The 14,265-nt window shown below is 36.4% G+C and overlaps 1 protein-coding gene across 1 annotated transcript in view; it reads left to right on the top strand.

The window, feature by feature from the left end:
- Positions 1-12,040, top strand: part of LOC149137472 (uncharacterized) — a 17,619-nt gene extending 5,579 nt beyond the window's left edge. The window contains exons 2-3 of the mRNA XM_089348188.1: positions 10,591-10,789; positions 11,904-12,040. Coding sequence (XP_089204314.1) covers positions 10,591-10,789; positions 11,904-12,040 — 336 coding nt within the window. The remainder of the gene's footprint in view (positions 1-10,590; positions 10,790-11,903) is intronic.
- Positions 12,041-14,265: the final 2,225 nt, after the last annotated feature.

The following is a 14,265-nucleotide window of genomic DNA, read 5'->3' on the forward strand; positions in this document are numbered from 1 at the left end:
ACAAACAGGTGTATTAGTTTAACGGTCGGAAAGAATGCAAAAGTCTTGACGATTCGCGTCTCTGCTCTTCAACAGGAAGGACTGAAAAAATGGAGAGAGAACGAAAAAGGCTGAGAAAGAAAAAGAAATGTGTAAGGATTAACGGTTTAATACGATAATATATATATATATATATATATATATATATATATATATATATATATATATATATATATATATATATATATATATATATATAAGGAAAATAAGAAAAGGTAGAAAATGCTAAAATAATTTTGTCATGAAGTACATTTTAGTACCGGTTTCCGCATTTTAGATTTTTTCAACTAAGAGTAAAGTAAGGAAAACAATTAAATTGGAGAAAAAAACATTAAGAGAAATGTTGTGTAAATATTTCCATAGTTAGGAGAGAGAGAGAGAGAGAGAGAGAGAGAGAGAGAGAGAGAGAGAGAGAGAGAGAGAGAGAGAGAGAGAGAGAGAGAGAGAGAGAGAATGAGAGACAGACAGACAGACAGACTACTTAAAGACTAATGAAAATATTTACAAAACATTTCACTTAATTAGTTTCTCCAATTTAATTGTTTTTTATATTTTACACTTAGCTGAAAATGTCTAAAATACGGAAACCGGTACTAAATTGCATTTCATGATAAAACTGTTAGCATTTTCTACCTTTCTTATTTTCCTTGTACATATCAACTCATGTGTTACTTTTCTACCTTTTACACAAACACACACACACACACAAACATTTATACACATATATGTATACATATATACATGCATAAAAAATTATGAGTTAGATGTTATGCAACCGTCTAAGGGATAAATATATCCGTAGGCACTACTGGTGTATTACCTCACTATGTATAGGCCTTGCAATAAGGTTATTAGTAGTTGGTAATTTAAATGGTAAACCGTGGTTTAATATATTCAGATAAGACAAGAAATGGAGCAACAATTAACAATTATAAGTTGATCATTGGTATTAAAAGGTCATAGTTTAATTGTAGTTCAAGAACATTTACAGGTGTTTCAAAATAACAAACTGAAACAGCTGTAAATGTTCTTGAACTACAATTAAACTATGACCTTTTAATACCAATGATCAAATTATAATTGTTAATTGTTGCTCCATTTCTTTTCTTATCTATATACATATACATATATATATGTATATATATATATATATATATATATATATATATATATATGTATATATATATATATATATATATATATATATATATATATATATATATATATATATATATATATATATATATATATATATATATATATATGTATACGCATATATATGTGTGCATATATGTATACATATATATGTATATATATATAGGTACGTTCGCCGCTAATTTTATATATAAAAAATACAAAAAAAGGGACAACAAAGAATCAAGACAGACGATACAAAGAAAACATGGACGAGTCATTCGGAGTTTTCTATCCTCAGTCGAGTTCCAGATTATTTTTGCAATTTCGGCTGGTTATACTCGAGATTGTTCCAATCTGGCCAGCCCCAAGGAAAAGACTAAGCTAAGAGCATTAGATTACTTCGAAGAAAGCAGCGAATGTATACGAAAACAAGGACGGAAAAAACGGAGAAATGTTACGCAAATACCAATGCAATTAACAGAACATAACAACTGGTGTCTTTCGACTAAAGACGAATTAAATTAAGCTGGCGTGTGTAGAAGTAAAGCCTTGCGGCAGGGACATGAGTTTTGACAGGCACAGGGAGGAATACAGATGTTGCACGGATAGGAGTCGAACCAAGAAAGGTCAGATTTACACATATATATATGGGTATAGGACGTCACAAATCGTAAACAACATGAAATACATGAGCATTCGTTGAACATCCAAAAGAAGTCCATACTGCTTGAATTAGTGCGTATGGAACAGAGCGATATGCATTGACACGTCTAGCCATACAATGTACAGGTTTTTCTTCAGTTGTTTTGCACAGTCGATTGCGTCTTAGATGGCAAATGCATGTTCTATACATCTAGAGATTCCAGGCATCCCTGCCTTTTGGATTGCTTCATTATCCGTTATATATATATATATATATATATATCTATTCACTCACACGCATACATATATATATATAAACATACATACATATATATATATATATATATATATATATATATATATATATATATATAAAAAATATTATGTATTTATGTATATACTATGCATTATATAGTATATATATATAAAAATTTTAAACTACAGTTATGTTTGTATATGTATGTATGTATGTATGTATGTATGTAAGTACGTATGTATGTATGTATGTATGTATGTATATATGTATGTATAAATATTTCGTTTAGGCATAGCGAGACTGATAATCTGGTGTATTCAAGACTCTGATGAAGCTATAGGATGTTATCTTAGAACTCAACTAAGAGCCCGTCTCATCCTATAGCAGAAACAGTTGTAACCCAATGAAGTTCATTCATAATTTCTTTTCTCTTGTCATCTATCTATCTATCTATCTATCTATCTATCTATCTATCTATCTATCTATCTAGGTAGCTAGCTATCCATCCATGCATCCATTCATCCAACCGCCCGTCCGTCCGTCTGTCTGTCTGTCTGTCTGTCTGTCTGTCTGTCTGTGTCTCTGTCTGTGTGTGTGTGTCTCTCTCTCTCTCTCTCTCTCTCTCTATCTGCCTGTCTGCAAGGGAAAGGGTCACTATGGCTTTATACTAGAAACTTGGAAATAAGAATTTAATATTGATATAAGTTCTACAAAAGTCAAACAATATTTAGACGAGAAGGAGATCATATTTCAAAATATACAAGTGCGTTTTGAAAGTATATTTCATTCCGTTTTCGTACGATACTTGATAAAGAAAAAAAAAAAAAAGAAGAAATTTCAGAATCTTAGAATGCTATTATAACTAAATAAATTTGCATCGGTAGACGATTATTGCAATAATAGAATGTAAATGGCAAGATTTATTCATTATATAAAATTCTTGAATGAATAAATTTCAAACATTCTCAGACGCAAAGGAGATCCGATTTCAAAATGTAGAGTAGGAGACGGTCGGTTGAAATTATATTATGTAGTCTCTTTTCGTGAGGTAGTTAATAAACGAAAACAATCTTAGTCTTAGAAAGTCCTTATAAATAAACAAATTTGCCTCGACAGACAATGATTACAAGCGGATATTTTCATGATTTGTATACGTAAGGGAGCTAAATGTACGAAAGAGAATATTAAATATATTTATGTATATAATGCATTTAAATATAAACAGTATGTATATTGAATATAAATTATATATTATATTTAACAAAGGGTAAGTTCTTAATGTAACACAGAAAAGAATAAACATTTGCTTCATTACAAAAAAAGTCAATGAACTAATATAATACAATAAAAGACAAAAATATCATGGACGATGTTGGTTTCATATTTCAAGAATCATTAACAAGAAACAGATCGATAATCAAAGGCAGACGGCAAAATTATTCAGCATATAAAAATCCTTGAATGTATAGAAATTCAAAGTTTTCCAAACACGAAGAATTTTAGATTCCCAAATATTCTGATAAGTGTTTAAGACATCTCGTTCTTTTTGACGTGAACAATAAGCAAATTTGCATCGAAAGATGGTTAATGTAATAATTTAAGACAGACGGTAAAAAAAAAATCAATATACAAGTTTCTTTCAAACTTGGAGAAATCCGCTTTTAAAATATATTGGTGATATTGAAGGTATATTTAATTCTTTTTATGAATATTTTGTATGCTTATTTTTTTTGTATATCTTTGACACGAATAAAATAATTATTCTCTATTTTATTGCACTGAGATCTACCATTTTTTAAATATATAATTTTCAATATATATGCAATATAAGTGTCACCAATATTTCGATGTTCGATGTATCATATATGAATGCACACATAGACATATGTATGTACGTAGTGCATTCAAAACGAATCCAATTTTATTTTTCCCCGCCAAACTAATACCACGTGGACAAAATCCTCCGGATGGGATGTGACGTCACCCTTCCTGCGCATGCTTGAAAATTTTCACGCCGATAGGCTGCATCATTCTCCGGCTGATATGGCTAGAGTACAGACGTATATATTGTCAAATGTGTTATATGAATTTATAATAAATGTATATTGGTTTCAAATGTTGGCACAAGGCCAGTGATTTCAAGGGCGGAGTTAAATCAAGTACATTGACCCCAGGGCTAAATTGTACATATTTTATCAACCCCGAAATGTAAGGTAAAGTTCACCTCAGTGGAATTTGAATTCAGAACGTAAAGACGGGACGAAATGCTGCTAAGCATTTCTTGAAATATAAACCATCATTCTTCTACAAATATAATCTAGATTTCTAAGAATAGAACAAAGCTACAGTTTTGTGTATAGGTTATTGTCAACCTCATTATTTGACAGGAATATATTTTATCGCCCCCTGCACAGTGAAGGGCAATAATACCTTCAGCCCGATTGAAAGACAATATGTAAGCAACCGGTGCTTTAACGATTCTACGAATCCACAACAATATCCAGCGAATAACATTTCTTATCTGCAATCTAATACGACCTCCGTTGTGAGGTTTAAATGTACAGTTTAGAATGATGAAGTAAGTTATTATGACTGAAGTCTGTCATGAGCCCTAGGTCACCTAAAACCGAACTTGAAACGCTTCCCATAGCATGTAAGATCACAAGACACCCCAGTGAATGAGACGACGATAAGTTGCAAGGATACCTTCCAAGGTACTGCTGGAACCCATATAGAGTTCAGTGGACTGAAGAAGTAGCGGGGCTATAGTAATCCTTTATTCTTTTACTTGTTTCAGTCATTAAACTGCGGTCATGCAGGGGCACCGCATTGAAGAATTTTTAGTTGGATGAATTGACCCCAGTACTTACATTTATTTATTTATTCATTCATTTATCTATTTATTTTTAAAGTCTGGTACTTATTCTATCAGTCTCTTTGCCGAACCGCTATTTTCCGGGGACATAAACACTCTAATATCGGTTGTCAAGCGGTGGTGGGGGACCAACACACACACACACACACACACACACACACACACAAATACACACATATATATATACGGAGTATATCTACACACGACTGGCCTCTTTCCGTCTACCAAATCCACTCACAAGGCTTTGGTCGTCCCGAGGTTATAATAGAAGACACTTGCGCAAGGTGCCAAGCAGTGGTACTGAACCCGGAACCACATGGTTGGGAAGCAAGCTTCTTTTCTACTCTAGGCACAAGGCCAGAAATTTTTAGGGAGGGATCCAGTCGGTTAGATAGATCCCAGTACGCAAATGGTTCTTAATTTATTGACCCGAAAGGATGAAAGGCAAAGTCGACCTCGGCGGAATTTGAACTCAGAACGTAAGGCAGACGAAATACCGCTAAGTATTTCACCCGGCGTGCTAACGTTTCTGCCAGCTCACCGACTTACCACACAACCATTCTTGCGGCAATAAGTAGAAGACATTTTCCCAAGATGCCACGCAGTAAGACTTGAACCAGAAACTACTTGGCTGAAAATCGAGCTTCTTTCGCTTAAAACTGTGCATACATCCTCGCACACTTATACGTAGGATTACTTCTTTTGGCTTCGGTTATATTCTCATTTGTTGGTTTCCAGTGATATGTTGCTATACTGTATGCATCTGGAATTCGATAGACAGCTTGCTTCAGCGATGTACTTTTAGTTGGTTCAACATTCTTGTATTTCCGGTGTCACGTAGATCGCTTCTTTCTGTAGACAGTTTCCAACCCAAAAGCTAATTGGAACTATGATTTTCAGTCGGTTACAGACACGAATTATATACGTACGCTTGTACATACTTGCATAAATTCATGCACACATATAACATTATAGATACATACGCTGAAACGCACATATGCATGCATACATAAATTCATACGTATAGATAAACATACATACATACAGATAAACATACATACATACATACATACATTTATACATACAGATAGACACACATTCATACTACCTCACGCAATCTGTGAATGAAAAAGTAAAAATATTCAAAACTTTTCTCAAGTTCCAAATGTGAATTTGTCTGTGTTAACTACATCCCAAAGATGGAGCCTTGGAAACCGGCTCACTTCTCAGTGGAGGGTTTATAATTAAGAAATAGAAGAGACATACATACATATCACACACACACACACACACACACACACACACACACACACACACACACACACACACACATACACGCACATGCACGCTCGTTAATACACAATATATATTCTTGCATTTTACAAAATCGAACAGAATAGCCTTTCATAGCGCACGAACACACGCACACACCCCTCCACACACGCACGCAAATATATACTTATATATATATATATATATATATATATATATATATATATATATATATATATATATATATATATATATATATATATATATATATATATATATATATATAAAAATATATATTTATTTTATAGTTTCAGCTTAGAGCTGCGGCCATGCTGATGCACCGGCGTGTTGTTACACTGTTAATACAGGGAGCCTCTTACAATATGTGGCACTTGGTAAAGAATGGAGTTTGATTTAGCAACCCTCATTTGCACCTCCTGCCGCGAGGTAGGTTCATCTGGGACTCTCGACAGGAAGAGGTCCAGCTTTGATTTAAAAACCCCTACATCTACTTTGTGCAGGTTCCTCAGGCTCTTTGGGAGAATATTAAAAAGCTGTGGGCCCCGGAAACCCAAACTGTAGCAGTAACTGGTCCTGAAGCGTGATGGCATTGCTGGAATCTTTGGCACTATGCAGTGTCGTCCCGTTCTGGCATTGGTGTAGCTTTCAATGCCAAAGTTTGACACAATTCCTTCCAGGATCTTCCAGATGTATATTACTGCATACCTCTCCCGCCTTCTCTCCAGGGAGTAGAGTCTTAGCTGTTTCAGCCTTTCCCAGTAGCTGAGCAGTTGCAAAGAGACAATCTTCTTTGTGAATCTTCTCTGGATTGCTTCAAGATCTGCTGTTACTTTCACACTGGTGGGTGACCACAGCTGTGAGTAGTAATCCAGGCGGCTGAGGACGAATGTCCTCCAGAGGATCATCATGGTTTCCTTATCTCTGGTTCTGAATGTTCTCAGGATCCATCCAGCCAATCGTCTGCACTTTGTTGCCATCCTGGTAATGTGCACTTGGAAAGAGGCATCATCACTCATGTCGATACCCAGGTCTCTCACTGATTTAGGCTCTGGGATTGAAATTCCCTGCGGACCAGTGTACTCTGTAAGTTTCATATTCAGTTTTGGGCGTTGATAGCGCAGGGCTTGGAATTGTTCAGCATTAAACTGCATATTATTATCCTCAGCCTATCTGTAAACTGAGTCCAACTCCTGCTGCAGGTGTGCAACATCACTGGAGTTCTGTATTTTCTGCGAGACTTTCGTATCGTCTGCGTAGCTTGCAAAAGTGACTATCCGGGCACTTGAAGGCATATCTGAGAGAGCGACTATAAAAAGCAATGGTCCCAAGACAGTGCCCTGTGGAACACCGCTCATTATTTGTGTTTTCATAGAGGTGGCTCCATTAGCCACTACGGCCTGACTTCTGTCTTTCAGAAAGTCATGTAACCACTCTCCAAGTTTTCCAGCTATGCCAAGATCACGCAGTTTGTGGCATATCACACCATGATCCACTTTGTCAAAAGCTTTTGCAAAATCAAGGTATATTACGTCCACATTTGAGTTGTTGAGTATATATATATATATATATATATATATATATATATATATATATATATATATATATATATATATATATACATATGTATGTATGTATGTGCGTATGTATGTTCATGCGTATATATGTGGGTGCGTGTGTGTGTATTTATGTATATGAATAAGTATTATGCTGGAAGAAAGTCTTTTTTGCATTTCAAGATGGGAAAGAAACAAATACTATTTGGTCTTAATTGATGTATTCAAATCATAATAATATGCACAAAACGGCATTACAACAATAGAGAACTACGAAACACCCAGGTCGCAAATAGTAATCATGGAACCATACCTAATGTAATGAGAAGCAGATCCCCCGAAAAAGATCATGAGAGAAAAAATAATCACACAGCAAAAACACCTAGATGTCAAAAAGATAAAAAACCGCAAATTGAAAAGATGTGAAACCGATCACTTTATACATAATGCAATGAACAGTCCCCGGTAACAAATCCATTATGACTGATATTGCAAACCTGACTGATATTATGACTAATATTGCAAACCTGTTTGTAGTTCTGTACAAAACTTAAAGATTACTAAGGAGGCTTCCGAAATCTCTGAATATTTGACAATGAAGCCTATTTGTAGAATTTTCCTTTTATAAGAGATTTTATTTTGTTAATGAATATATATTTCAAATGCAAAACACCTAACAAGGAATATATCATATATATGCCTAATAATGAATGTATGTATAGCTGGCGATTTTCTTCATCTGTCTTCCTTTCTATTGGACTTTCCTCTGTTTCTGAAGAAGAGCGATGCTCGAAACGTTAAACCATCCTTCTTTCCTTCCATGAAGGTCTGATTATATTTTACATGCACCACGTCCACGCGTTGTTGTTTTTTGTTTGTTTGCTGTTCTGTTTTTCAGGGATTTACGATATATACATACACACACGTATATATATATATATATATATATATATATATATATATATATATATATATATATATATATATATATATATATATTTATATATGTTTACGATAGGTTTCTTCCAGTTTTCTTCTATCAAATCCACTCACAAAGCTTTAAACATCTCGAGGCTATAGTAGAAAACACTTGCCGAAAGTGAACTCGGAACCATATAGTTGGGAGACAAACTTTTTACCACACAGCCAGTCGTATATGTCTATCTATCTATCTATCTATCTATCTATCTATCTATCTATCTATCTATCTATCTATCTATCTATCTATCTATCTATGTACCCAAAAGTAACCGGAAAAGTTCTCTATGGGGAAAGTTCAGGCTTTCACTGCTAGAAGTTACTTGATGCGACCCTCCAGTATCATCTGTTCAAGTCGTACTGTTACGTGGTGTGTCTTTGTTTTGCAGTGCTTCTCTCCTGTTAGTCAATTTTTGTGATGGCTGAAACAAAGGAACAGCGTACTTCTGTGAAATTCTATTTTCTCCTGGGGAAAACAGCGGTTTCAAACAGCTCACAAGGGCGCTGCCATGAGCAAAACATAAGTTTACGTGTGATTTTCACGCTTTAGGAATGTTCACTTGTCATTTGAGGGCTAGCCTCGTTCAGGACAACCGTCGTTCTCCCGAACGAATGAGAACATCACGAAAATTCATGAACTAATCTTCGAAGACCGACACCGAAAAATTGACGAAATTTGAGATATGACTGGTGTGTCCTGGAGCTCCTGCCAACAAATTTTGAGCGAGGAATTGTGAATGAAAAGAGCTGCAGCAAAATTCGTGCCTCGCTTGCTCACGGAGGATCAAAAGCAGTCACGCCTGAATACGTGTCGTGTACTGAGAGAACGGTTGGAAGTTGGAAGTTGGAAGCTGGACCTTTTATCGAAGGTTATCCCTGGTGACTCAAGCTGGTGCTACAGAATTTCCAGGCATGGAAGAGGTGAAGAAAAAACGACGGAGGCGTTAAAAGACATCACTTCACTAGAGTTCCAGCACTGCTTTTAATAATAGAAAACGTGCATAGACCGATTCCTTGCTTCATATGAAGGATACTTTGAAGTGGATAAATGAATGTGTAAATATATAAGACTAAGTGAATAAAATGATATTGCAAAATTCCGGTTTCTTTTGGGTACCCCATCGCATACACACACACACACACACACACACACACACACACACACACACACACACACACATACACACACACACACACAAACACCCCTCCACACACACACATACACACACAAACACAAACACACCCATGTGCACACACACAGACACAATAAACTGAGGAATTTTAAGTAGACATAATAACTGATTTCTCAATAAATTGACTGCTTGCTATTCTATTTTTTTCTTTTTAATTTTTGGTCGAATGAGTGCAATTAGACGAATAAAGGATACAAAGGGGGAATGAGGAATAACTTATAAGCAAATTTTTACAAATTGCGAATCAAATGTGCAAATATTATTAAGGCGGTGCCCCAGCATGGCCGCAGTCTAATGACTGAAACAAGTAAAACGTAAAACAAGTGATTAGTAGAAAACCACCCTTCAGGAATTTGTGAAATGAACTTTTTAAGAGGCTTGGAATAATTTGTTGCTATGGTTGTTTTGGGATGCAGTAGGCCTCAGGATAAACCCACGTGATCCCCAGTATTTCTAGCATACGTAAAAGCCACGCAGTATATATATATTTTCTGTCTATCTATCTATCTATCTATCTATCTATCTATTCAGGGTGTGATGGGTAAATTGTTGCTATTTTATGGTTTAAATTTTCGCGCATGCGCATTGTTTGTTTTTGATTTTGTCTATTACACACTATAATAGGTTCGGTTGAGCACCATCTGTGAGAAAAACAGCGCAATAATGCAATTAACTCTGCAAGAAATATGGAAACAACATGCTATATTGCTTGGCATTCGCACCAGAAACTCCAATACGAGCATTTCAAAGTGTTTCGGTGTCAATCAGAGGACTGTGCAGAGGATTCGAAAAGAGTTGGATGAGTCTAATGGTGATTATGACGGTACGGCAGCACAGAAAACTCACTCTGATCGTTCTGATAAGAAAAGAACTCCTGAATTTGTTGGTGAGATCCAGGCCATGACTGACAATGATCCCTCCAAGTCAATCAGGTCCATCGCCAGGAACATGGGAGTGTCTAAGTTTCTTATCAGGCAGGTAGTGCATAAAGACATTCGGTGTTCCTTATATACGATGAGAAAAGGTCAGTTTTTATCACAAGCCATCAAGGACAAGAGGAAAGACCGCGCTACGAAGCTTTTGAACAAACTCAAGCATCCCCTAAACCGAACAAGCGTTGGTTTTCTCAGGAGAGAAAAAAATTCTGCCAGGATCAGATGGTGAACACACAGAAAAACCGTTGACTTGCCGTGCCCGAAAAACGTGTAACGAGAGTGATAAAATCAAACATCCAGTAAACACCCTGTTGTCTTGAGTGATCTCTAGTGATGCCGACTCTATACCACTATTCGTCTTCCCACATAACCTCAGACTTAACACGGAGGCCTACATCAAATGCCTGGAGGAGACAGTACTGGCCTAGGCCAAGAGGGTGGCTGCTGTTGCTCGGGGGAGGGAGGAAGGGGCGGTATGTGCAAGTGTACAGTTGTATATGTGGGTTTGTGGATGCGTTCTTATGGTTTTGAGTGTATGTGTGTTGTGTATTGATGCGAGCGTGCGCTTCTGTATATATATACATATATATATATTTGACAGGAAGGACAACAAAAGAAAGAAAGAGACCTCGATATTATGCAAATAGAGGAATTTATCTGTAAAAATATGTGACACTTATTCAGTAGCCATGATAAAGCTCCGAGTTTCGGATGCCACGGTGGGAGCCCATGCCAACATATCTTCAGTTATCCGGCCAATTGAAAATTCCTGTGAAAAATGACCGTTAAAAACATATATATGCATCTATATATACACGAGCGCATGCATTCAATTTTGTCCCCGAAATGACAGAATAACGAAAAGTACTGAATGTTTGTTAAGAACTCAGCTTGTATTTCATGGATTCTAACATGAAGTAAGTGCCTGTGTGTTTCATATTTTACCAGAAAGTGTTTGATCGGGAAAATATCATTAATGAATACTTTTGGAAATTACACTAGCTGCCCAAGAAACCTCGTTAGCTTTGGCCTATGCTGAAATGCCATCACTAATAAACCATATTATAGATGCTATACACAACATTGACAGTAGTTATCTCGTTATTCTACGTCTGTTTATTTCTCTTGGAGGCATTTGACATAGAAGTATACAAATATATAAATAAATGCATATACATACATACATACATATAAATGTATATATATATATATATATATATATATATATATATATATATATATATATATGTGTGTGTGTGTGTATACACACACACACAACTTTTACATACGTAAAATGCGTGAAATGGAGCTCCGTCAGTTTCGACGATTAGCTTCTAGTTGTTCGTTGAAGTAAATTTATTTACAGGTATATTCGACGCACACCGACTTCAGTAGTGCATATTTAGTGGGGAAATGTTTTAGTGAATAAAATCAAGTATTATAGGCCTAACCTCGCATATAGGACTCGGAGAGTGGATTTTTGGGACAATTTGGGGGAGAAGAGTGCGGTACTCACTGAGTTAGCGTACTAGTGCCACAGATATTATGTCAGATCACTTGTAAGGTCTTTCATGAGTATTACTGGTAACATGGCATTCAGTACGACCTGTTGCATGATGGGGTCATCGGGGAATAAACCGACACCTCCACTAGACTTACCTGGTGATAAGATTTGCTAGAAACTCAACAGGACTAAAAGCAAGACTAATGAACCTAGCGTAGGTTCAGTGACTATCTAGCAAAAGTACGGGCCCTCAGAAATTTTGGTTTGGAATCCAGTGTGCTGGAAGACCGCTGAGAGTGAGGCTCCTTTAGCTTTCGTTAAAACATATCTCTAGAACCAGACTGAAATCCAGGTTACGCTAGTTCCGATGATCTGCTGTGACTTGGTCAGCGATTCCTCTGCGACCGTCGACAATCGACGGCAAGATGAACTACTACTGATCGCGCTATCCCAAAGTGTGAACGCATGTAATCGGGGACCACATGTGAACTTGTGTTCTCACTGGAATTCTGAACATGGACTCGACACTTCAGCATTCGTGAGGGAAGGGGTGAGTTCTTTGATCGGAGTCAGTTGAATCCATTCCGGGTGAATACCGCCGTAACAAGTACAAATACAGAAGAATATTGCGTACCCTTAACGTAATTACCATGCAGAATCAGTGTGATTTGGCGTGTAACGATGCTGGACACTTAAATTACTTCCATATGACGAGCTTCTACGCAGTTTCCAAATACCCAGTTTAATTCATGAGGCATGAGTCATGAGTCAATTCGAACTTATCTTAAGAGTCTCTTGCTCAAGATCGAGAGGTAAACTTCTTAATCATTCGGTCATACTGCGTCTGCTTATTCATAGAAACATTATGCTCATCAGTTGTTCACGAGATTCCATTATCTTTACCTAGTGCTATCCTGAAATATTAATGTTATTAACGAATAACCTGCTTTAATTGTTGACCCCCCCCCCCCAAATTGAATTGTGAGGGTTAAAAGTGTGTTGCTATTTATTGTTATTATTATTTATCTCTGTTAAAGCAGATGACGATCAAATGTAGCTTATGACGCGATCATCTCATCCGTTTTTATAGCAAAGAATACACAGTCTAATACACAGTTATTTGAAAGTGTATGTTGTGAAATGAAGTTGCTTTGGCAGCTGTTTCTAGCAGGGCGAACAACTATGTCGAGGTTTCTTCGTTGATATGTAATGAGACATCTATGATATGAAACTGTATGTAGAGCACTTACTGAGGTAGTTCTATGCAATGAGTTTCTAGATAGATCCACGATACTCTACCTGGCTGTTGTTGGAAGTAAGAAACATAACAGAACAAAAATAGATTATAACAGAAATGCGGAAAAAAACATGTCTATGCATTTCAGTCAGCTGTAAAACGAATTATACGCTTTTGATTGATGTTACAACTCTTATTGTAGCATCGAGTATTCTTAGACAACAGAGTGACATAAACAATAAAATTCTTATTGTTTTGACCATATTGCATTGATATTTTTAAACAATAGCAAGGATGTATTTGTTTAGACCACAAAGAACATGTTTCCGGAATATGCTTCAACAATACATACCTTCCACACCTAAAGCAGTTACAGTGTCACATTCTATCGCTTAAGGTTGAATGGTGACGTCGGTGCATCATATACCGACATCGGATGTTCCTCATTAGTTGTCCTTGCTGGGTAACAGACTTAATCCGTCGCCTGGCCTAACACCACCGCCAAGTTATTATTGCCATAATTAAGTCCATTAAGGCCGGGATTATCGGTCTGAGGATACCTTCCTTCGTTCGCTCCTTCCTTCCTTCCTTCCTTCCTTCCTTCCTTCCTTCCTTCCTTCCTT

Source organism: Octopus bimaculoides, chromosome 1 (assembly GCF_046866305.1).
Source record: "Octopus bimaculoides isolate indiv1 chromosome 1, ASM4686630v1, whole genome shotgun sequence".
Classification (NCBI taxonomy): Eukaryota; Metazoa; Mollusca; class Cephalopoda; order Octopoda; family Octopodidae; genus Octopus; species Octopus bimaculoides.